At 42.3% G+C, this 24,375-nt stretch overlaps 1 protein-coding gene across 3 annotated transcripts in view; it reads right to left on the bottom strand.

Moving 5' to 3' along the window:
• Positions 1-24,375, bottom strand: part of LOC135219521 (proclotting enzyme-like) — an 84,864-nt gene that overhangs the window by 51,076 nt on the left and 9,413 nt on the right. The window contains exons 2-5 of one of the 3 annotated variants that reach the window (XM_064256352.1): positions 18,300-18,510; positions 16,404-16,505; positions 13,685-13,813; positions 13,205-13,304 (exon numbers count right to left, since the gene is read on the bottom strand). In XM_064256352.1, coding sequence (XP_064112422.1) covers positions 13,205-13,304; positions 13,685-13,813; positions 16,404-16,505; positions 18,300-18,396 — 428 coding nt within the window. In that variant the 5' untranslated portion in view covers positions 18,397-18,510. The remainder of the gene's footprint in view (positions 1-13,204; positions 13,305-13,684; positions 13,814-16,403; positions 16,506-18,299; positions 18,511-24,375) is intronic. The other 2 variants (XM_064256353.1, XM_064256354.1) reach the window with 2 other exon arrangements.

Here is a 24,375-nt window from a genome sequence, read left to right as displayed (position 1 = left end):
AAACGTCTGCAGTGCTCTATGTAAACAGCTACAAGGACCCAAACATCTGCAGTGCTCTATGTAAACACCTACAAGGACCCAAATGTCTGCAGTGCTCTATGTAAACAGCTACAAGGGCCCAAACATCTGCAGTGCTCTATGTAAACAGCTACAAGGACCCAAACGTCTGCAGTGCTCTATGTAAACAGCTACAAGGACCCAAACATCTGCAGTGCTCTATGTAATAAACAGCTACAAGGACCAAACATCTCACCAGTGCTCTATGTAAACAGCTTAACCAGGGCCCCAAATGCCCCAAATTCTGCAGTGCTCCTATGTAAACAGCTATTAAGGGTCCAAACGTCTGGCAGTGCTCTATGTAAAACAGCCTTTAAAAACAAGGGAAAAAAAAAAAAAAAAAAACCCAAACGTCTGTAGTTGCTCGTATTTAAACAGCTACAACGGACCCAAAACGTCTGCAGGTGCTCTATGTAAACAATGCTACAAAGGAACCAAACATCTGCAGTGCTCTATGTAAACAAACCCTTACAAAGGAACCCAAACATCTGCCAGTGCTCTATTACACAAAACAGCTACCAGGGCCCAAATGTCTACAGTGCTCTATGTAAACAGCTATAAAGGTCCAAACGTCTGCAGTGCTCTATGTAAACAGCTGCAAGGACCCAAACGTCTGCAGTGCTCTATGTTTAAAAGCAGCTAACAAGGACCCAAACGTCTGCAGTGGCTCTATGTAAACAGGCTACAATGGAACCCAAATGTCTGCAGTGCTCTATGTAAAAAAACGTTCAAGGACACAAATGTCATGCAGTGCTCTATGTAAACAAAAAGCTACAAGGCACCCAAACGTCTGCAGTTGCTCTATGTAAACAGCAACAAGGAGCCAAATATCCTGCAGTGCTCTATGTAAAACAGCTTTTTAAGGGACCAAAACGTTCTGCAGGTTGCTTTATGTAAACCATCAGTACAAGGACCCAAATGTCTGCAATGATCTATGGAAACAAAAAGCTACAAGGACCAAAAAATATGCAGCTATGTAAACAGCTACAAGGACACAAACGTCTGCAGTGCTCTATGTAAACAACTACAAGGACCAAACCCAAAATTTCTGCCAGTGCGCTATGTAAACAGCTACAAGGAACCCAAATGTCTTTGGCAGTGCTCTTATGTACAAACAGCGACAAGGGCCCAAACATCTGCCAGTGGGCTCTATGTAAACAGCTACGGAGCCCGAAACCCAAAGTCTGCAGTGCTCATATGTAAAAAACAGCTACAAGGTACCCCAAACGTCCTGCAGTGCTCCTATGTAAACAGCTACAAGGCCACCCAAAACATCTTGCAGTGGCTCTATGTAAACACCTACAAGGACCCAAACATCTGCAGTTGCTCTATGTAAAAAACAGCATACCAGGGCCCAAATGTCTGCAGTGCTCTATGTAAACAGCATAAGGGTCAACAAACGTCTGCAGTGCTCTAATTATGCAAACAAGGGCTACAAGGACCCAAACGTCGCAGTGCTCTATGTTAACAGCTTACAAGGACCCAAATGTCTAAACAGTGCTGTATGTAAACAAGGATACCCAAAGGCCCAAATGTCTTCAGTGCTCTATGTAAAAAGCTACAAGGGACCAAATGTTCTGCAGTGCTCTATGTAAAGAGCTTTACAAGGCCCAAATGTTTGCAGTGCCTCTATGTAAACAGGTAAAGGTCTCAAACGTCTGCAGTGCTCTATGTAAAACAGCTAGCAAGGGCCCCAAATGTCTGCCAGTGCTATAGATAAACAGCTACAAGTGGCTCAAATGTCTGCAGTGCTTATGTAAACAGCTAAACAAGGGCCCAACGTGTCTGCAATTGGGCTCCCTAAAATGTAAACAGCTACAAGGGCCCACATGTCTGCGGTGCTCTTGTAAACAGGCTACAAGGCCCCAAATTCTGCAGGGCTCTAGGTAACAAGGGCTACCAAAAAGGCCCAAATGTCCTGCAGTGCTTCTATGTAAACCAGCTACAAGGGCCCAAATGGTCTGAAAAAAAAAGGGCTCCTAAATGTAAAGAAAGCTACGCCCCAAAGTCTGCAGTGCTTCTATGTTAAACAGCTACAGGGCCCAATGTTCTGCAATTGGGCCCTATTTGTTAAACAGGCTACAAGGGCCAAAATGTCTACCAGTGTGCTCTATGTAAACAGCTACAAAGTGCCCAAACGGTCTTGCAAGGGTTCTTCCTGTACAAACAGCTACAAGGCCCAAATGTCTGCCGTGATCCTATGTTAAACAGCTACAAGGTCCCAAACTCCTGCAGTGCTCTATGTTAAACAGCTTGGAAGGCGGGCCCCCCAAATGTTTCTGAAGTGCTCTCTATGTAAAACAAAAAAGCTACAAGGGCCCAAATGTCTTCAGTGCTCTATGTAAACAGCTACAAGGGCCCAAATGTCTGCAGCGCTCTATGTAAACAGCTACAAGGGCCTAAAGTCTGCAGTGCTCTATGTAAACAGCTACAAAGTCCCAAATGTCTGCAGTGCTCTATGTAAACAGCTACAAGACCCAAATGTCTGCAGTGCTCTATGTGAACAGCTACAAGGGCCCAAACGTCTGCAGTGCTCTATGTAAACCGCTGCAAGGGCCCAAATGTCTGCAGTGCTCTATGTGAACAGCTACAAGGGCCCAAATGTTTACAGTGCTCTATGTAAACAGCTACAAGGGCCCAAACGTCTGCAGTGCTCTATGTAAACAGCTACAAGGGCCCAAACGTCTGCAGTGCTCTATGTGAACAGCTACAAGGGCCCAAATGTTTACAGTGCTCTATGTAAACAGCTACAAGGGCCCAAACGTCTGAAGTGCTCTATGTAAATAGCTACAAGGGCCTAAATGTCTGCAGTGCTCTATGTGAACAGCTACAAGGGCCTAAATGTTAACAGTGCTCTATATAAACAGCTACAAGGGCCCAAACGTCTGCAGTGCTGTATGTAAATAGCTACAAGGGCCCAAACGTCTGCAGTGCTCTATGTGAACAGCTACAAGGGCCCAAATGTCTGCAGTGCTCTATGTAAACAGCTACAAGGGCCCAAACGTCTGCTGTGCTCTATGTAAACAGCTACAAGGGCCCAAATGTCTGCAGTGCTCTATGTAAACAGCTACAAGGGCCCAAACGTCTGCAGTGCTCTATGTAAACAGCTACAAGGGCCCAAATGTCAAATGGCTGCAGTGCTCTATGTAAACAGCTACAAGGGCAAGTATGCAGTGCTCTAGTAAAACAGCTACAAGGGCTCAAACGTCTGCAGTGGTCTATGTAAACAGCTACAAGGCCCCAAATGTCTGCAGTGCTATATGTAAACAGCTACAAGGGCCCAAATGTCTGCAGTGCTCTATGTAAACAGCTACAAGGGCCCAAACGTCTGCAGTGCTCTATGTAAACAGCTACAAGGGCCCAAATGTCTGCGGTGCTCTTTGTAAACAGCTACGCAAATGTTGCCAAAGTGCTCTATGAAACAGTAAAGGCCCAAATGTCTGCAGTCTGTAAAACAGCTACAAGGGCCCAAATGTCTGCAGTGCTCTATGTAAACGCTACAGCAAATCGCAGCTATGTAAAACAGCTATAAGGGCCCAAAGCTCAGCTATATGTAAACAGCTACAAGGCCCAAAATGTCTGAAGTGCTCTATGTAAACAGCTACAAGGGCCCAAACGTCTGCTGTGCTCTACGTAAACAGCAACAAGGGCCCAAATGTCTGCAGTGCTCTATGTAAAAAGCTACAAGGGCTCAAACGTCTGCAGTGCTCTATGTAAACAGATACAAGGCCCCAAATGTCTGCAGTGCTATATGTAAACAGCTACAAGGGCCCAAATGTCTGCGGTGCTCTTTGTAAACAGCTACAAGGCCCCAAATGTCTGCAGTGCTCTATGTAAACAGCTATAAAGGCCCAAATGTCTGCAGTGCTCTATGTAAACAGCTACAAGGGCCCAAATGTCTGCAGTGCTCTATGTAAACAGCTACAAGGGCCCAAATGTCTGCAGTGCTCTATGTAAACAGCTACAAGGGCCCAAATGTCTGCAGTGCTATATGTAAACAGCTACAAGGGCCAAAATGTCTACAATGCTCTATGTAAACAGCTACAAGGGCCCAAACGTCTGCAGTTCTTCATGTAAACAGCTACAAGGGCCCAAATGTCTGCAGTGATCTATGTAAACAGCTACAAGGGCCCAAACGTCTGCAGTGCTCTATGTAAACAGCTTGAAGGGCCCAAATGTCTGCAGTGCTCTATGTAAACAGCTACAAGGGCCCAAATGTCTTCAGTGCTCTATGTAAACAGCTACAAGGGCCCAAATGTCTGCAGTGCTCTATGTAAACAGCTACAAGGGCCCAAATGTCTGCAGTGCTCTATGTAAACAGCTACAAGGGCCCAAAAGTCTGCAGTGCTCTATGTAAACAGCTACAAGGTCCCAAATGTCTGCAGTGCTCTATGTAAACAGCTACAAGACCCAAATGTCTGCAGTGTGTCTGCAGTGCTCTATGTGAACAGCTACAAGGGCCCAAACGTCTGCAGTGCTCTATGTAAACCGCTGCAAGGGCCCAAATGTCTGCAGTGCTCTATGTGAACAGCTACAAGGGCCCAAATGTTTACAGTGCTCTATGTAAACAGCTACAAGGGCCCAAACGTCTGCAGTGCTGTATGTAAACAGCTACAAGGGCCCAAACGTCTGCAGTGCACTATGTGAACAGCTACAAGGGCCCAAATGTTTACAGTGCTCTATGTAAACAGCTACAAGGGCCCAAACGTCTGAAGTGCTCTATGTAAATAGCTACAAGGGCCTAAATGTCTGCAGTGCTCTATGTGAACAGCTACAAGGGCCTAAATGTTTACAGTGCTCTATATAAACAGCTACAAGGGCCCAAACGTCTGCAGTGCTCTATGTAAACAGCTACGAGGGCCCAAATGTCTGCAGTACTCTATGTGAACAGCTACAAGGGCCCAAATGTTTACAGTGCTCTATGTAAACAGCTACAAGGGCCCAAACGTCTGCAGTGCTCTATGTAAACAGCTACAAGGGCCCAAACGTCTGCAGTGCTCTATGTAAACAGCTACAAGGACCCAAATGTCTGCAGTGCTCTATGTGAACAGCTACAAGGGCCCAAATGTTTACAGTGCTCTATGTAAACAGATACAAGGCCCCAAATGTCTGCAGTGCTCTATGTAAACAGCTAAGAGGGCCTAAATGTGTGCAGTGCTCTATGTGAACAGCTACAAGGCCCCAAATGTCTGCAGTGCTCTATGTAAACAGCTACAAGGCCCCAAATATCTGCAGTGCTCTATGTAAACAGCTACAAGGACCCAAATGTTTACAGTGCTCTATGTAAACAGCTACAAGGGCCAAAACGTCTGCAGTGTTTTATGTAAATAGCTACAAGGGCCTAAATGTCTGTAGTGCTCTATGTAAATAGCTACAAGGGCCTAAATGTCTGTAGTGCTATATGTAAATAGCTACAAGGGCCTAAATGTCTGTAGTGCTCTATGTGAACAGCTACAAGACCCCAAATGTCTGCAGTGCTCTATGTAAACAGCTACAAGGGCCCAAATGTCTGCAGTGCTCTATGTAAACAGCTACAAGGGCCCAAGCGTCTGCAGTGCTCTACGTAAACAGCTACAAGGGCCCAAATGTCTGCAGTGTCAGTGCTCATTAATAGCTAAATAGCTACCCAAAGGCCCCCAAAAATATGCAGTGCTCTATGTAAACAGCTACAAGGGCCTAAATGTTTTGCAGTGCTCTATGTAAACTAGCGTACAAGGGCCCAAATGTCTTGCAGTGCTCTATGTAAAACAGCTTCAAGGACCCAAACCCAAGTCCCCTGCAAGTGCTCTATGTAAACAGCTTCAAGGACCCAAATGTCTGCAGTGCTCTATGTAAACAGCTTCAAGGACCCAAATGTCTGCAGTGCTCTATGTAAAAAGCTACAAGGACCCAAATGTCTGCAGTGCTCTATGTAAACAACTACAAGGACCCAAATATCTGCAGTGCTCTATGTAAACAGCTTCAAGGGCCCAAATGTCTGTAGTGCTTTATGTAAACAGCTACAAGGGCCGAAATGTCTGCAGTGCTCTATGTAAACAGCTAAAAGGGCCCAAATGTCTGCAGTGCTCTATGTAAACAGCTACAAGGCCCAAAATGTCTGAAGTGCTCTATGTAAACAGCTACAAGGGCCCAAACGTCTGCTGTGCTCTACGTAAACAGCAACAAGGGCCCAAATGTCTGCAGTGCTCTATGTAAAAAGCTACAAGGGCCCAAACGTCTACAGTGCTCTATGTAAACAGCAACAAGGGCCCAAATGTCTGCAGTGCTCTATGTAAACAGCTACAAGGGCCCAAATGTCTGCAGTGCTCTATGTAAACAGCTACAAGGGCCCAAATGTCTGCAGTGCTCTATGTAAACAGCTACAAGGGCTCAAACGTCTGCAGTGCTCTATGTAAACAGCTACAAGGTCCCAAATATCTGCAGTGCTCTATGTAAACAGCTACAAGGGCCCAAATGTCTGCGGTGCTCTTTGTTAACAGCTACAAGGCCCCAAATATCTGCAGTGCTCTATGTAAACAGCTACAAGGGCCCAAATGTCTGCAGTGCTCTATGTAAACAGCTACAAGGGCCCAAATGTCTGCAGTGCTCTATGTAAACAGCTACAAGGGCCCAAATGTCAACAGTGCTCTATGTAAACAGCTACAAGGGCCCAAACATCTGCAGTTCTTCATATAAACAGCTACAAGGGCCCAAATGTCTGCAGTGTTCTATGTAAACAGCTACAAGGGCCCAAATGTCTGTAGTGCTCTATGTAAACAGCTACAAGGGTCCAAAATGTTCAACAGTTGCTCTATGTAACAAAAGCTACAAGGGCCCAAGAAACATCTGCAGTTCTTCAATATAAGAAACAGCCTACAAGGGCCCAATGTTTCTGCAGTGTTTTTCTATGTTAAAACAGCTAACAATGGCCCAAATGTCTGTAGTGCTCTATGTAAACACTACTAAGGGGCACCCAAAATGTCTGCATGTGCTCTATGTAAACAGCTACAAAGAGCCCCAAATGTCTGCAGTGCTATATGTAAACAGCTACAAGGGCCCAAATGTCAACAGTGCTCTATGTAAACAGCTACAAGGGCCCAAATATCTGCAGTGATCTATGTAAACAGCTACAAGGGCCCAAACGTCTGCAGTGCTCTATGTAAACAGCTACACGGGCTTAAATGTCTTCAGTGCCTTATGTAAACAGCTACAAGGGCCCAAATGTCTGCAGTGCTTTATGTAAACAGCTACACGGGCCCAAAAGTCAGCAGTGCTCTATGTAAACAGCTACAAAAGCCCAAATGTCTGCAGTGCTCTATGTAAATAGCTACAAGACCCAAATGTCTGCAGTGTGTCTGCAGTGCTCTATGTGAACAGCTACAAGGGCCCAAACGTCTGCAGTTTTCTATGTAAACAGCTGCAAGGGCCCAAATCTCTGCAGTGCCCTATGTGAACAGCTACAAAGGCCCAAATGTTTACAGTGCTCTATGTAAACAGCTACAAGGGCCCAAACGTCTGCAGTGCTCTATGTAAACAGCTACAAGGGCCCAAACGTCTGCAGTGCTCTATGTGAACAGCTACAAGGGCCCAAATGTTTACAGTGCCCTATGTTAAAAGCTACAAGGGCCCAAACGTCTGCAGTGCTCTATGTAAACAGCCACAAGGGCCCAAACGTCTGCTGTGCTCTATGTAAACAGCTTCAAGGGCCTAAACGTCTGCAGTGCTCTATATAAACAGCTTCAAGGGCCCAAACATCTGCAGTGCTCTATGTAAACAGCTACAAGGGCCCAAATGTCTGCAGTGCTCTATGTAAACAGCTACAAGGGCCCAAACGTCTGCAGTGCTCTATGTAAACAGCTACAAGGGCCCAAACATCTGCAAGTGCTCTATGTAAACAGCTACAAGGGCCCAAACGTCTGCTGTGCTCTATTTAAACAGCTACAAGGGCCCAAACGTCTGCAGTGCTCTATGTAAACAGCTACAAGGGCCCAAACATCTGCAGTGCTCTATGTAAACAGCTACAAGGGCCCAAACGTCTGCAGTGCTCCATGTAAACAGCTACAAGGGCCCAAACGTCTGCAGTGCTCTATGTAAACAGCTACAAGGGCCCAAACATCTGCAGTGCTCTATGTAAACAGCTATAAGGACCCAAATGTCGGCAGTGCTCTATGTAAACAGCTACAAGGACCCAAATGTCTGCTGTGCTCTATGTAAACAGCTACAAGGAACCAAATGTCTGCTGTGCTCTATGTAAACAGCTACAAGGAGCCAAATGTCTGCTATGCTCTATGTAAATAGCTTCAAGGGCCCAAATGTCCTGCATTGCTCCTTGTAACAGAACAAGGGCCCAAGAATCCTGCAGTGCTCTATGTAAACAGCTACAAGGGCCCAAATGTCTGCAGTGCTCTATGTAAACAGCTACAAGGGCCGAAATGTCTGCTGTGCTCTATGTAAACAGCTACAAGGGCCCAAATGTCTGCAGTGCTTTATGTAAACAGCTACACGGGCCAAATATCTGCAGTGCTCTATGTAAACAGCTTCAAGGGCCCAAACATCTGCAGTGCTCTATGTAAACAGCTGCACGGGCCGAAATGTCTGCTGTGCTCTATGTAAACAGCTACAAGGACCCAAATGTCTGCTGTGCTCTATGTAAACAGATACAAGGTCCCAAACGTCTGCAGTGCTCTATGTAAACAGCTACACGGGCCCAAATGTCTGCTATGCTCTATGTAAACAGCTACACGGGCCCAAACGTGTGCAGTGCTTCTATGTAAACAGCTACACGGGCCCAAATGTCTGCAGTGCTCTATGTAAACAGCTTCAAGGGCCCAAACGTCTGCAGTGCTCTATGTAAACAGCTTCAAGGGCCCAAACGTCTGCAGTGCTCTATGTAAACAGGTACAAGGGCCCAGATGTCTGCAGTGCTCTATGTAAACAGCTACAAGGGCCCAAACGTCTGCAGTGCTCTATGTAAACAGCTACACGGGCCCAAATGTCTGCTGTGCTCTAAATAAACAGTTATAAGGGCCCAAACATCTGCAGTGCTCTATATAAACAGACACAAGGGCCCAAACGTCTGCTGTGCTCTATGTAAACAGCTACAAGGGCCCAAACGTCTGCAGTGCTCTATGTAAACAGCTTCAAGGGCCCAAACGTCTGCAGTGCTCTATGTAAACAGCTTCAAGGGCCCAAACATCTGCAGTGCTCTATGTAAACAGTTACAAGGGCCTAAACGTCTGCAGTGTTCTATGTAAAAAGCTACAAGGGCCCAAACGTCTGCAGTGCTCTATGTAAACAGCTACAAGGGCCTAAACGTCTGCAGTGTTCTATGTAAACAGTTACAAGGGCCTAAACGTCTGGGCCAGTGAAAACTCTAGTAAACAGCTACAAGGCCCAAACGTCTGCGTGCTCTATGGTAAAACAGTACAAGGGCCCAAACGTCTGCAGTTGCTCTATGTAAACAGCTAAAAGGGCAAGGGCCCAAAACGTCTGCAGTGCTTATGTAAACAGTACGGGCCCAAAGTGCATTGCTCTATGCAGCTACAAGGCCAAACGTATGCAGTAAACTCTATGTAAAATTCAGCTCATAGGACTCAAATGTCTGCAGTGATCTATGTAAACAGCTACAAGGACCCAAATGTCTGCTGTGCTTCTATGAAACCAGCTACAAGGACAAATGTCTTGCTGTGCTCTATGGTAAACAGCTCACAAAGGACCCAAATAAAGCACTGCTGAAATCTCTCATGTAAACAGCTTCAAGGGCACCCAACGCGCTGCAGTGCTACTATGTAAACAGCTACAAGGGCCCAAAATGTCTGTAGTGCTCTATGTCAAACAGCTACAAGGGCCCAAATGTCACCAACATGTGCACGTCTATGTAAACAGCTACAGAGGGCAAAAAAACGTCTGCAGTGCTCTCATGTAAACAGCTACACGGGCCCAAATTTCTCAAGGCTAATGTAACGACAAGGCCACGGCTCAGTTCTGTAACGTCGGCAAATGTCTCTATGCTCTATGTAAAAGCTTCACGGCCAAACGTGTGCGTCCTTCTATGTAACAGTACATCGGGCGCAAATGTCTGCAGTGCTCTATGTTAAACAGCTTCAAGGGCCCAAAAGGTCTGCAGTGTTCCTGTAAAAAGCTACAAGGGCCAAACGTCTGCAGTGCTCTATTTAAACAGCTACAAGTGCCAAACTTATGTAGTGCTTAATGTAAACAGCTACCCGGGCGCAAACGTCTGCAGTGCTCTATGTAAACAGCTACAAGGGCCCAAGACGTTCTGCAGTGCTCTATGTAAAGCAGCTACAGGACCAAACATCTGCAGTGCTCTATGTAACAGTTACAAAGTGCCTAAACGTCTCAGTGTCTAATGTAAACAGCTACAAGCCCAAACGTCTGCAGTGCTCTATGTAAAAACACTACAAGGGCCTAAACGTCTGCAGTGCTCTATGTAACAAGCTACAATGCCTACAAGGCGTCTGCAGTGCTCTATGTAAACAGCTACAAGGGCCCAAACGTCTGCAGTGCTCTATGTAAACAGCTACAAGGGCCCAAACGTCTGCAGTGCTCTATGTAAACAGCTACAAGGGCCCAAACGTCTGCAGTGCTCTATGTAAACAGCTATAAGGACTCAAATGTCTGCAGTGCTCTATGTAAACAGCTACAAGGACCCAAATGTCTGCTGTGCTCTATGTAAACAGCTACAAGGACCCAAATGTCTGCTGTGCTCTATGTAAACAGCTACAAGGACCCAAATGTCTGCTGTTCTCTATGTAAACAGCTTCAAGGGCCCAAACGTCTGCAGTGCTCTATGTAAACAGCTACAAGGGCCCAAATGTCTGTAGTGCTCTATGTAAACAGCTACAAGGGCCCAAATGTCTGCAGTGCTCTATGTAAACAGCTACAAGGGCAAAAACGTCTGCAGTGCTCTATGTAAACAGCTACACGGGCCCAAATTTCTGCTGTGCTCTATGTAAACAGCTACACGGGCCCAAACGTCTGCAGTGCTCTATGTAAACAGCTACAAGGGCCCAAATGTCTGCAGTGTTCTATGTAAACAGCTTCAAGGGCCCAAACGTCTGCAGTGCTCTATGTAATCAGCTACAAGGGCAAACACGTCTGCAGTGCTCTATGTAAACAGCTACATGGGCCCAAATTTCTGCTGTGCTCTATGTAAACAGCTACACGGGCCCTAACGTCTGCAGTGCTCTATGTAAACAGCTACACGGGCCCAAATGTCTGTTGTGCTCTATGTAAACAGCTACACGGGCCCAAATGTCAGCAGTGCTCTATGTAAAGAGCTATACGGGCCCAAATGTCTGCAGTGCTCTATGTAAACAGCTTCAAGGGCCCAAACGTCTGCAGTGCTCTATTGTAAACAAAAGCTTCAAAGGGCCCAAACGTCAGCAGTTGCTCTAAATGTAAAAACAGATCAAAAGGGACCCAAATGTCTGCAGTGGCTTCTATGTAAACAGCTACAAGGGCCCAAACGTCTGCAGTTGCCTCTATGTAAAACAGCTACAACGGAGGGCACCCAAATGTCTGATGTGCTCTAAGTAAACAGCTACAAGGGCTCAAACATCTGCAGTGCTCTATGTAAACAGCCACAATGGCCCAAACGTCTGCTGTGCTCTATGTAAACAGCTCCACGGGCCCAAATGTCTGCTGTGCTCTAAGTAAACAGCTACAAGGGCTCAAACATCTCCAGTGCTCTATGTAAACAGCCACAATGGCCCAAACGTCTGCTGTGCTCTATGTAAACAGCTACAAGGGCCCAAACGTCTGCTGTGCTCTATGTAAACAGCTGCAAGGGCCCAAACGTCTGCAGTGCTCTATGTAAACAGCTACAAGGGCCCAAACGTCTGCAGTGTTCTATGTAAACAGCTTCAAGGGCCCAAACGTCTGCAGTGCTCTATGTAAACAGCTTCAAGGGCCCAAACATCTGCAGTGCTCTTTGTAAACAGCTACAAGGACCCAAATGTCTGCTGTGCTCTATGTAAACAGCTACAAGGACCCAAATGTCTGCTGTGCTCTATGTAAACAGCTACAAGGACCCAAATGTCTGCTGTGCTCTATGTAAACAGTTACAAGGACCCAAATGTCTGCTGTGCTCTATGTAAACAGCTACAAGGACCCAAATGTCTGCTGTGCTCTATGTAAACAGATTCAAGGGCCCAAACGTCTGCAGTGCTCTATGTAAACAGCTACAAGGGCCCAAATTTCTGCAGTGCTCTATGTAAACAGCTACAAGGGCAAAAACGTCTGCAGTGCTCTATGTAAACAGCTACAAGGGCCCAAATTTCTGCAGTGCTCTATGTAAACAGCTACAAGGGCAAAAACGTCTGCAGTGCTCTATGTAAACAGCTACAAGGGCCCAAATGTCTGCAGTGCTCTATGTAAACAGCTACAAGGGCAAAAACGTCTGCAGTGCTCTATGTAAACAGCTAAGGGCCCATGAGACGTAAAAAATGCCCATCAGTAACGTCTGCAGTGCACTATGTGAGGTGCACTAATGTAAACAGTATTCCCTAATCTGGAGCAGCCAGACTAAGAGGTGACACTCTGTAGCGTTAATTTGATTAAGTTTGCATGAATACCGAGGCTCTGGCTGGGTTCTGTGTTGTTGCAGAGCCTCAGTTGGGGAGTGCAGGGGTTGGTGCCGTTTGTTGGCATTTTATTGGTAAAGTTCGATATTATATGGTAACGAAGGTACGCACTGCAAGTACAGTCCACTCAGTAAGTGGTTTCCAGCTATTCTCCTTCCATTTACTAAAATACCAACAAACTCAACAAACGGTACCTTTACCCCCACAGAGGCTAAGCAACAACACAGAACCCAACCAGAAGTTGTATCTGGGAATTCGACACAGCAAATTAAGGCTAACTTGTTTGATAGGTTTGCATGAAAATTTTCAATTTACCTTAAAAAATTTAATTTTATTACTTATAAAAAGAAATAATGGCTTACATAGGGAAAAATAGAAAACAACGAACACTAGCGACTGTGAAGCGGAAAAAAAAATTAAAACTAGTACCATTTGCAGACCACAAGCTTATACGAGTTATGAGATTGATGAAACACGCTCTTGGTTATGTCATTCTCTTCAAACTGACTGTAATAATAGAGATGCAAAATCCACTAACTCCTCTTAATGTAAGCTCACCTCACCTGCAAATGCGGTCCCTGATGAAAGAAAATACTCCGGGTTCTCGAATGTTCCCGACCAGAGGAATGAAGACTGGGCACTCGCTCATCAACACGCACCGCCCTGGTGACCAAACATGGAGGTTTTCTTTGAAAAAGTCAGACTCACTTGGATATATACGTATATAAAAAAATACTTTTCGGTGTAACTTCCAATGCAAGAATAAAATTCTACCTGGAATAACATTTTTATAATGTATAGGAGAGTTGATGACCTCACAAATTAGCACTTGAAATGTATTTTTTCATGTTGTGATCATAAGTAGCACATTACTTTACTTGAATCAGCATTCGTCCCTAATTATTGCAAAATTCTCATTACGAAAACGGCACTGATTCTTAGACCATTATAATCACATTGCGTATGAAAGATCGCGCACGTGCGCCTGTGTGCCTGTGAAAAAAAAGAGAAATTCCTGTCAAGATATAACTTGACAAAGTTACCTTGCTGTTGGTCGAGCGACGTGCAGGATTCAGATGAGGGGTTACTGATCCTGGTAGAAACAGCAGTGCCAAAGCTGTCGTGAAGGATGCGGTCAACATTTCTTGAATGGCCAAATCTGATACCTGCAACTAAGCATACGCAAACAACTTGACATCTTTCCTTCCTTCCTTTCTGTCTTCCGCCTTATATACAATAGAACACAATATGAAATTTTGGCAAAAAGCCAAGCACTGGGACCTATGAGGTCATCGACAGTAAGAAGGTCTGAAAGGTGTAACAGGAGGCATACCTCAAAGCAGCTGCACTATGAAACGATTGTTGGAAGAGAGTGAAAAGGCAGATGGAAGCGAGATCATATAGACGGAGGTACAGTAAAACGAATGAAAGAGGTCGCAGATAGGGGCCCACGGGACGCTGCAAAGGCCCTCAAGTAATGTCTACAGTGCACTACGTGTGGTTCGTATATAATGGAGTTCGTATGTAATGCGCATGGAACTATGAACATGGAATGGACATGCGCGAAATCGCCGTGTGCAGCTTGCCGCCATTGCAAAGGGTGGCGGGAGCTATGTATCACAATGCCCGCCTCGCCATACGGGAGTGTAATCTCTTAATTTTCCATGACAATATCTTGTCATCTTTGACATTTGTTGCATTATGTGGAAGAAAATGTAGTAGTAGACAATTCAATCTAGCAATTTCTGTTTACATGATAATACTTTTAAAATAGACCTAAAATTATTGGCATTAATAAGACTAACATTAATAAGTGATCGGTAAAAATAAATGATCTACGTATATCAACAAGTGTGTTTCTTTTTGTAATAATGAAGACTGACATTAATAATATAAGAAAGCAATAAGCATAAGTCAACATAATTACAACTGAAGTCCATTATGTCATGATGATAGGTTAATCCCTAGGTGACACAGACTGGATAGCAAGGTGATAAGACCTAGGTAGCGCATAAAATGCAATTATTGATACTTAGAATGATATTAAATACAAGGGGTTCAACAGGCTTTAGTGGTAAAATCTATTACACAACCCAATGGCAAAGCCATGAAGTCACTCGGTCTCAGCACATGGCAGGCATGATTATTTCTACTGTATGAGACATATAGTACGTGCGTCGTTGGGTTCATTGGAAACTGCTTTTAACAGATTATATTTTAATTAAAATTTATATTAAAAAATTTGGAGCAGTAGAGTAAAAAAGTGAACGAAGGCAAAATACTTATCTGGATATCTTTGCTTAAAACACTGCAGCTCCATATTTTCTACACGCTTAATCATATACATTTAAAAGGGATTTTCAAGAGCGTTCCAATGAGCCTATATTTATTAAAATCGGTCGAAAATTAAGGACGACACAGTGAAAAAAGCGTCTGCAAGACTATGGTTTAATTATTTAATAGATTAGTCCAGCGTCTTCTCCACCCTTTCCAATGGAGCCACGCAGTGACAATAAGCGTCAATATATTTATACGCGCATGTCCATTCCATGTTTATAGTTCCAAGGTAATTCGTGAGTGAAGTAAGAGTGTAGCTACCCCCAAAAACATCAAAAAGAAGAGGAAGAAAAGGCTCCGGGCTTCGAAGTAACACCGACGAAGCCTGTGGTCATTTTCTTCCTCTGTATTTACAATCTTTCACATATTCTTATAATCATCATATTCTTAACATTTAATTTTCTCCCGATTTCATACTAATATTCTACCACATCCAGCACAGGACTCAATCGGGGAAAGGATGGCCCAACTGCTTTATTTCATCCATTATTCAAACACATAATTTCTTTTTCCGCGTCAATTCTCAAATACAAACTCACTCATGCCCCTGATGTATGTATGCATGTGTGAGTACCGTTCGGTCAAAAGCCCCTTTTACTGTCCACAAACGATTTATACAAAGTGAAGTCATATGTGGCTAAAGAGACTACGAAGGGACAAAACTGAAAACAGAGTAGCAAAGCAAAATGAATCACTTTTGCTCAACAGTCGCTTGTACCATTAATAAAAAAAGAAAGAAAGAAAAAACAAGGGAATCCCACGACAGCCGTCGCATCATTACACCATTCAGCCATGAGCCAAAATGGAAGGAAGGACAAACTTGTCATTCATGAAGGGTGAGCAACTCTGATTCACGTATCAAAAGCAAAATAATAAGCATATCTCGGAGATAATACGGCAGTTTCCTAGATTTTTTCCTTTCATGATGATGTCATGTCATAAATTATTCTAACTATATACTTACAGCCATTTACGTACGTAGTACCTGGCGACATAAAATTGTAAGTTTTCAATTTCGTTTGTACTTTTCTGTTTGGTTACAATATGAAAGAAACAAGAATCACAGGCACCCTTATTACAAAGTTGGCTACTCTGTTCCCGATGTTCCGCACGACAGGGATGCGATGCAAGGTCACCGGAACGTGGAAGGAAGGAAGGAAGGTCGAGAGCGAAAACACGGATTTTATGAATATTTTTCAGAAATCGGTTGAAGGGACACAGTTCCGGACCTGACTCTGGTTTTCCAGAACAATTCCTGAGAGAATTTTCTCTCTCTTCATCACGGACAACTAAATGATGATATTGCAAGTTACAAAGCTTAACCATGAATCCGATGATAAACTGCCTCCTAGAATCAATATCAAACTGAAAAAGAAAACTTTAATTATAGTTGATGGAGAGAAGAAAAGGTTGTATACAGGTTACCTGTTCTGCCAGAGGGGCGATAGTACTTTGTTCTGATAGACTGCGCACGCGCACAGTAGCAGGACTTGCGATAGACAGACTGGCGAAGGTAGGAAGAGTAAGCTGAAAAAAATAAAATATAAAAGAAGGATTTTTAAAATAAAAGAAGTATAGGCGAAGCATGAGACCACAAGAACTAAAAGTGGATATTTTAAAAGAAGGAAAGATATTCACATATGGAAACTGGTCAAGAAAACAGGAAATATAATTTAATGAAAAGATAAAGAATTTTAAGAAGCTTCTGTACACTACAAAAATTCAAAAGAAAAATAAAGAAAAAGGAAAACTACTTCCAAAGCCTGTAGGAGATAAACGATTAGAAATAAGTGAAAAAAAAATTGCAAAACAGGAGAAAATCATTTACAAAAGGAACAATACAAAAATGATCAACGACAAAACTAAACTGACTACGATTTAAGAAAATAATATGTGCAAATAAGGAAAAGAAATGTATATACAATAGTTATTTACTTATGCAATTCACAAAGTTTAGAGAAAATTCTAAAGGGTCCCAGTAGAAGAAAGATATGCTAACTTGGTGTCCTTCTACGGGTCTTACGTATATAGCAGATGAAACTTTTTAAAACTCAAACACATTGCGCAGTTAGACTAGACGACCCTGTTTCTTATTTGCCGCTGCAATTTGAAGGTGGGTCTTTCCTTGACCAAAGTGACCGCCAAGGGTTTTCGGGGGTCTTTATTAAGGACTATTGTAGAATCACAACAACTGTGCATTTGATGTCTAGGCCAGTCCCTTACGACGCTCCCGATTGGCTGTTGATAAGCCAATCACAAGGCAGGAAACTCTCAGTCCCTCTCGAGAGTTCACATGAGTAGGATCTATGTTCCACCTCTCCTGAGGGATACGGCTTTCAAAAGTATCCCTCAGGAGAAGTGGAGCATACATCCTACCAATGTGAACTCTCTCTCGAGACTGAGAGTTTTCAGCCCTGTGACTGGCTTATCAACAGCCAATCAGGAGCGTCGTAAGGGACTGGCCTAGACATCAAATGCACAGTTGATGTGAATCTACTATAGTATTTCTTTGGGGGTCATTATATTTGCTTGATTGATATCTACTGTCTTTTGTTTATGTTTTTACGGACATCCCCAACGGGCTAGTACTAAACACGCCGCAAATGTGGATACAATCCGGATCAAAACCCTTGGGGGTCGCAGTCACACTCTCGCAAAGATCCGTCATGTTCAGAAGTGGCAAATGTTTACGTCATCATCTGCTAACTCATTTTGAATGACAAACGAAGCAAACGAACAATCAGGGGCGTTACATTTTAACGCAATAATGCCGTTTATGAAGTGAAGAAATTTGGATTCTAAAATGAAACGAGAAAAACATGTAGCATCTACTGGCTATTTCCGTCCGTTACTGTGTTCAAGTTCCTGTGTTTAACTTTAAATCTTGAGATCACATGAGTCGCTTACTCTTTTCTGTCCTTTATTGAAGCTTGTGAACTGTCAAGATATAGTATCAAATCCTTAATTTGTTCATTTCGGACATTAGCGTTTGCTGGATTCGTACTGATATGAATTCTTGCTTGGAAAAATCCCCTATTTGAACACTATTTTTTGTTGTTATTTAAGAAAAAAATTTTCTTATTTGTGATACTTTCGAGATGGCATTCATCCGGTCGCTATTTAAAACGAAAACAATCTAATCACCGGATGGAAGGAGTCATTACATAACATTATACTGTACTTTAACACTTAGCACGCACCGTAAGAGAGAGAGAGAGAGAGAGAGAGAGAGAGAGAGAGAGAATCTTGAATAAATCGCACGTATCACTAGACAGATCTAATCAAGAAAAAACTATGTAGTGGGCTCAATGAAGCGCCTACCTTGAGCCACCGAAGGTAGAACAAACGGCCCACACAGAACGAGGAGACAGAAGGCCAACGACGCCGAGAAACAGTTCATGAGAGGCGCCTTCATCATCACAACCGGTCAACGCCTTAATTCACGCTGCTTTTTTTCCAAGTCGTTGTCCTAGATCGACCTCTTGGGAAGTCTCTTTTGCTTGCTTTCGGAGATTTCGTGCGTCTCGTCGTCCTAATGAGGAGAATGAGTAGGAGGTCATTTTGAAATTAAATTACTTTTTCCATGGCATTCATACACATCCATCCACCGAGTTCTGCTATGAGCTCACTCAAGTCACCAAAAACAACATCAATAATAATAATAATGGTTGAGCAGCTGATTTGAATGAAAGGGCAGATGACCGAGAGAAAGCATAGTTGGTAAATTTGGAGTGTTTGGAGTGAATGAGAAGTCTTTGGGAAATGCGTCTTGAAAAGAAACAAATCACTAGGGATAGGGAAGTTCTGGAAAAAACAATATTCGCTAGTATAATGTTTTGGGATTTGGAAAATAGTGGAAATAAAAGTTAGTACTACAGCGCAGAATAAACAGTGATTCAACCTGAATAAAGGTGAAAAGGTAAATGAACGTATAGGAACTAACTGGATTGGAACGATTCAAAATATGTCTATGAAAGTAAATGAGATCAATAAGTTCGAAAAGAAAGCAAAGGAAGCAGATGCGAAGAGGAAGAAATTTTGGCTTGGATCAAAGATACTGAAATGGAAACTCCAGGGCGAGATCATGTTTCGCAAAGGAGGATTGTGGGTAAGGCAGCCACACAGGAAGGACATATAACAGAGCTGCATGGGGGGTGGGGGGAAATCAAGAATGCAATGAAACCACTCTGCAAAGAAAAATTGCTAAAAGACCATCGTGAGTGGGTAGAAAAAAACTGACCGTCTGCCAGATGGTATAAGACATTGACTGATCTAGTGCCTCATCCCATAGACAGGCACACACCAAGAAAACTTGCTGTGATCATCCACAGACTCAGGCTAGGATATAAAGCCTGCTGGGAAATTATGGAAAACAGTGTCAGACCATGTGAACGCTGTCAAGAGGAAACACAGCAACCACTCCTTCACTACCTGCTGGAATGCAGAGAAACAGCACAGCTAAGTCTTAGGTGCAGCACAAAATGAATTACCTGCACAAGATGCTGAGCATGCAGCTGCCACAGTCACAAAGACAATCATTGAAAACTTAGAAGAGCATGCCCAGGTGCTCTACAACCTACCTCCACCAAGGTAAAGCATCCACTATCATTCTTTTAAAACTTTACCTACGCTACCACTGAAATCCTCCCGCAGGGACCCAAGGGAGTAAAGGGTTGGACAACCCCACCTGCACCGCTTCTCCGATATTCAAAAGCCTTACATTCTTTCAAACTTCTACTATAATATGACATGATGGCCCTCTCTTAACTGACACCATCATCCTTCCCCTGTCCACTCCTATCTCTACAACTAAAGATATTTCCAATTTCAAAAAACTAACCGTGTACCTAATGAATCTTTTCAGATCACCTAAGGGCCGAACAAGGGAAAGGCCCGTGCCAACAAGAAGTGTTAGCTTAATACAACAACAACAACAACAACAGGGGTGGGGGGCCCCACTGAAATGAGAGATTCAGCCAGGGAAAAAAAGACAGTGTTAGAGATATTGCTCAAGTGACAGCTGAGGGTATAACATCAATGGAAATCCATAAACCTTCAGACAGCCAAAGAAGAGAATGATGATGTGAGTAGGATATACTAGAGTTGTATGGCAGACGAATTTCATTTGTTAAAAGGTTTTAGAAATATCATTGTGAAAATAAGGGTTGAATGTGTATCCGGAGAAGTGGTTGCTTTTGCGTAAAGGTAGATCTCATACAAGAATGTTATGTTTCCATACAATTCAGCATTTTTACAGATGGAATGATAAGAGATGTCAGCGAAAAGCGGTAAATTTAGGTGCAAGTTAGTGGTAAGGAAATGGTTATGTACGTGGAGTGCGCTAAGATAATGTTTGTAGGTGATATATTGTAAATTGAAGTAATGCAGAGAAGCTCCAGAGTAAAGAAGATTTTGACAATGTTTGTAAGCAGAGAAAGTAGAAAATGATTATTTGCAAGAGAACAGCTATGAGGTTCAGTGAAAGGCAAGATGGTGGAGAAATAAATGTTGACACAGTTGGAGTGAAAAGGGCAGTGACTGAGTCACAAGTAGGCGAAGCAGCAAATGTAACAGGAGCTATAAAATGGGTTTAGAGGATTTGTCACTTAGCTTGTTGGACGGTGTCAGGAAACCCACACTAAATCTCTTTTGCCTTAACACCTTTGTCCGCTTACAGACTACTAACCTCAGATAAGTTTCAGCGTAATAGTATATGTGGAACACATAGGTAGGAAGGGTGGGAAGTGTATAGATGTGACAAAGATACGATCAAACGCTCAATAAGAATAAGTGCTTTGCTTGGTGAAAAGGATGTATTATACAGAAGGATGAGAAGACGAAGACCCTTAATAATCCTAGAAAAACAAGCGAGTGCCACAAAGTGCCACAGGAAGTTGGCAAGTTGCCGATGAATCCTCTTTGCTCAGGTTGACCTCTGATTCAGCACTTAGATTATGAAGTTGGGCTGACTGTTTGTTTTTCTCTAGAGTTATCGCATTAAAAAAAAAACGAGCTTATTGGTGAAAATGGTAAAGATGACAACGAACATGTGAAGGCAAAAGCTACTCAAAGCATTCAATGCAAGACCACCGTGGCAGAAGGGCAATTGCATGTCCTTAGGTTCACAAGGTTTGAATAAACTTGGTAGACTAGTAACCTTTAAAAATGGGAAAAAATGTCCATAAAATCTTGGGTCGAATCGTGCGTTCCAAAAAAGTAAACACCACACACTGGTGTACCTTTCCTCAATGAATTGGCAGCACTTGGTCACGCCAAGTGGTGACTGAAAACCTCAAGAAGCTTCCGAAGAAATCGTTTGAAACCTCTATAGAGTTCATAAAGTTATCACGCAAAAAAATCACTCACGCAAAAAAACACAAACATTTCCAAGTCACGGTAATTGCAATGAAAAGTAATAATAATAATAATAATAATAATAATAATAATAATAATAATAATAATAATAATAATAATAATAATAGGACTCATGCAGAAGAGTGTGATCCTAGAAACGGCGCACATAATAAGAAAAACGATGGACTCTTAAGGAGGCAGGATGCAACCCGGAACCCCACATTATAAATACCAGCCAGTCGAATTGGAGGACTGTGATAGACAAAAAAAAAATAAATAAATAAAAAAATATATATATAATAATAATAATAATAATAATAATAATAATAATAATAATAATAATAATAATAATAGGGCAACAACGCTCATTTAGCCAAATTTCATTATAGAAGATTATAGCGATTCTATCTATAGTATGCATAGAGGCTCATTCCTTAGTGTTTTATGCTCCACAGGGAAGTTATAATACGAACATCAATAATAATCAGTCTCACGTTAATCAGTCTTGGATGCAAGTCTCAAACGCAGACGGCGGGGCAAATGAGAACCGGTATTGTTTCAAAAGTTGTTCCTAAAGTAGTACACATTACTGTAGTATAAAGGGAGGCGGGTGAACTAAGGCACATACATACTCTCCTGTTTGATATTTAGTTTGTAAAGACATACATTACCTTGAGACGCTGTCTGTCTTCGTAAAAGAAGAAAAAAAAAAAAAAAATACTGACACCCACCGTCTCTCTTTCAATCAAGTCTAATTAGGAACAAAGATTCGGAAATTCGCGGTTTGGTTAGGTTGCATAATATTTTCGTTCCTCTTATTCAGATATATACTCACACAAGCTTATGTACACACACACACACACACACACACACACACACATATATATATATATATATATATATATATATATATATATATATATATATATATATATATATATATATATATATATATATATATATATACGTTATACGGAGTACAACGTAAATCATAGATAAATAAAAGACCTCATTCTAACAGCAAAATCCGAGAATTCAACTGCAGACCATCAAGTACAAAATTTCAGACGGGGAGAGAGAGAGCTGAAGCAAGAGGAGTAACGCATGAATTAAATTACGTATAAGTATACGTGAACAAGCGCACCTTATACAAAATCTCTTTCGTATAGAAATATTCAGTCCTTCAGATGAACGTTCACCTTTAGAGTCCTATTCAAAAGTAACTAGGACTCTGAAGGTGAACTATCTCATCTCGCTAACGAAAAAGGTATAAAAAATCGAAAAAAAGAAAGAAAGAAGTTATCCGACAGGCACTACTTGCTACTGCTACAACTTTGACCTTGAGACAGAAGGCTACTACACCTCGCTAAGTAATGATTAGCACAAAATGCCTGTTCTTAGCTTTCTTTCCACATTATAGATTACAGAAAGCTCTACAAATCCATATATTTTCTAGATTTTTGCTGTATTAATGTTGGCAGTTTTAGCTTTACTACAGTATGACCAAAACAGAAACAGATTAGACTAAGTTTCTTACTGTATACACTCTATCTTATAAAAACTTACATTTTATGTTATATACGTGTTGTAAGTTACTAAATCTAAAAACGTACATTCTATCTGTTTACATAGAAAATAAATGACTAGTATATTCTTATATGATTTTTCTGTGTAGACAACATGAGTCTACTGATAGCGAACTCCTTATTTAAATGTGGCATCATCTAAGCCGCTCGCACAATGAAGGTGCATAGTTCTATAGTTCCAGCTTCGGGACAATACGGAACGAATATATATATAACTTTTCACTCTAATAACTGTCAATTTGCCGAACCTTCTCTTTGTAGGCCTTCCTCTCGTCATTCTATCCCAGTGATCAAACCCTTTTCACCACACTGATCTCTCTTTTTTTCTAAGCTAGTTTTTTTTCTATTTTTCGACGTTTTTTTTATAGTTCAACGTTTCTACCCTCACAATTCATACCAAATGCTCCCCTTCTTTCTTGTTCAGTCCCATTCATCAACCTCGTTGGCCTTCCACAGAAGTGAAACGTTTCAACAATACACAAACTTTTCGATTCCACAAAAGAATTCCAGTAAACTTCCCTCCTTCCCGTTAAGTTGTGATTTACATCAGTCCATATTCTCAGCATCCACTCTCAAATCCCTGATCAAGGCAGTATTTCCACTATGCTACCATCCATTTATCACACCACCTTCCTCGCATCCATTACCCACATAATCTTACATATTCTTAAGCTTGCTTTCGACTGGTCTCCCTCTGCCGGACATTTTCATACATTCAACGCTTTAGGTTTTCTCTTATGACCGAAAATGACAGACAAATATCCACAAACATCAGTCGATTCACATAGCAAGTATCCTCAGTCTCTCATGCTGTAACTTTCTGAATTTTCAGAGCCTTTCCCCTGCATATCAAATGACAGCCAAAGGGCCTAACTCACCACTCGTTGGGATCTAATTTGACGTCATATCAGTCACTCTTCACATACCAAAACACAAAAAGACAAGGCCTTGACAAGGTCTCTGGTCTCACCAAGAAATATTTAATCTGGCCCCTGGATTTTCTTTACAATGAAATGGAACGTATTACTAGGTAACAATATTAAAGACAAGAACTGAATAGAAAAAATTGCTTTGAAAGAAACTCCTTACTGGGTTACAAAATATTTAAAGAACACGAAACACGAGAGATAACGAGAGAGATTGTTTTTGCACTATAAGAACATGAAAGCATTCTGATCAAGTAGTAATCTCTTCATACGGACTGTGAAAGCGTGTCCATGACCCGCATGAGGAAGCGGCAGTATAAAAAATTTTTGCAGTACCTATCAATCTCTGCACAAAGAAACCGATTTCATGGCTTATAAAAGATTCCAAAAGAGTCAAGGCTGGATGATGCCAGGTTGAATAATTCGAAAATTAACTGTCAGTGGAGTGGAACTGCTGTTATTTACAGATGCCAGTTTTACAATAAGGAAAGATAAGAAAGACTGACAAAGAATTCCTCATCGGCTTACAGT

Source organism: Macrobrachium nipponense, chromosome 1, assembly GCF_015104395.2.
Source record: "Macrobrachium nipponense isolate FS-2020 chromosome 1, ASM1510439v2, whole genome shotgun sequence".
NCBI lineage: Eukaryota > Metazoa > Arthropoda > Malacostraca > Decapoda > Palaemonidae > Macrobrachium > Macrobrachium nipponense.
Note: the sequence above shows the minus strand (reverse complement) of the source record. Positions and strands in the feature narration are given on the sequence as shown.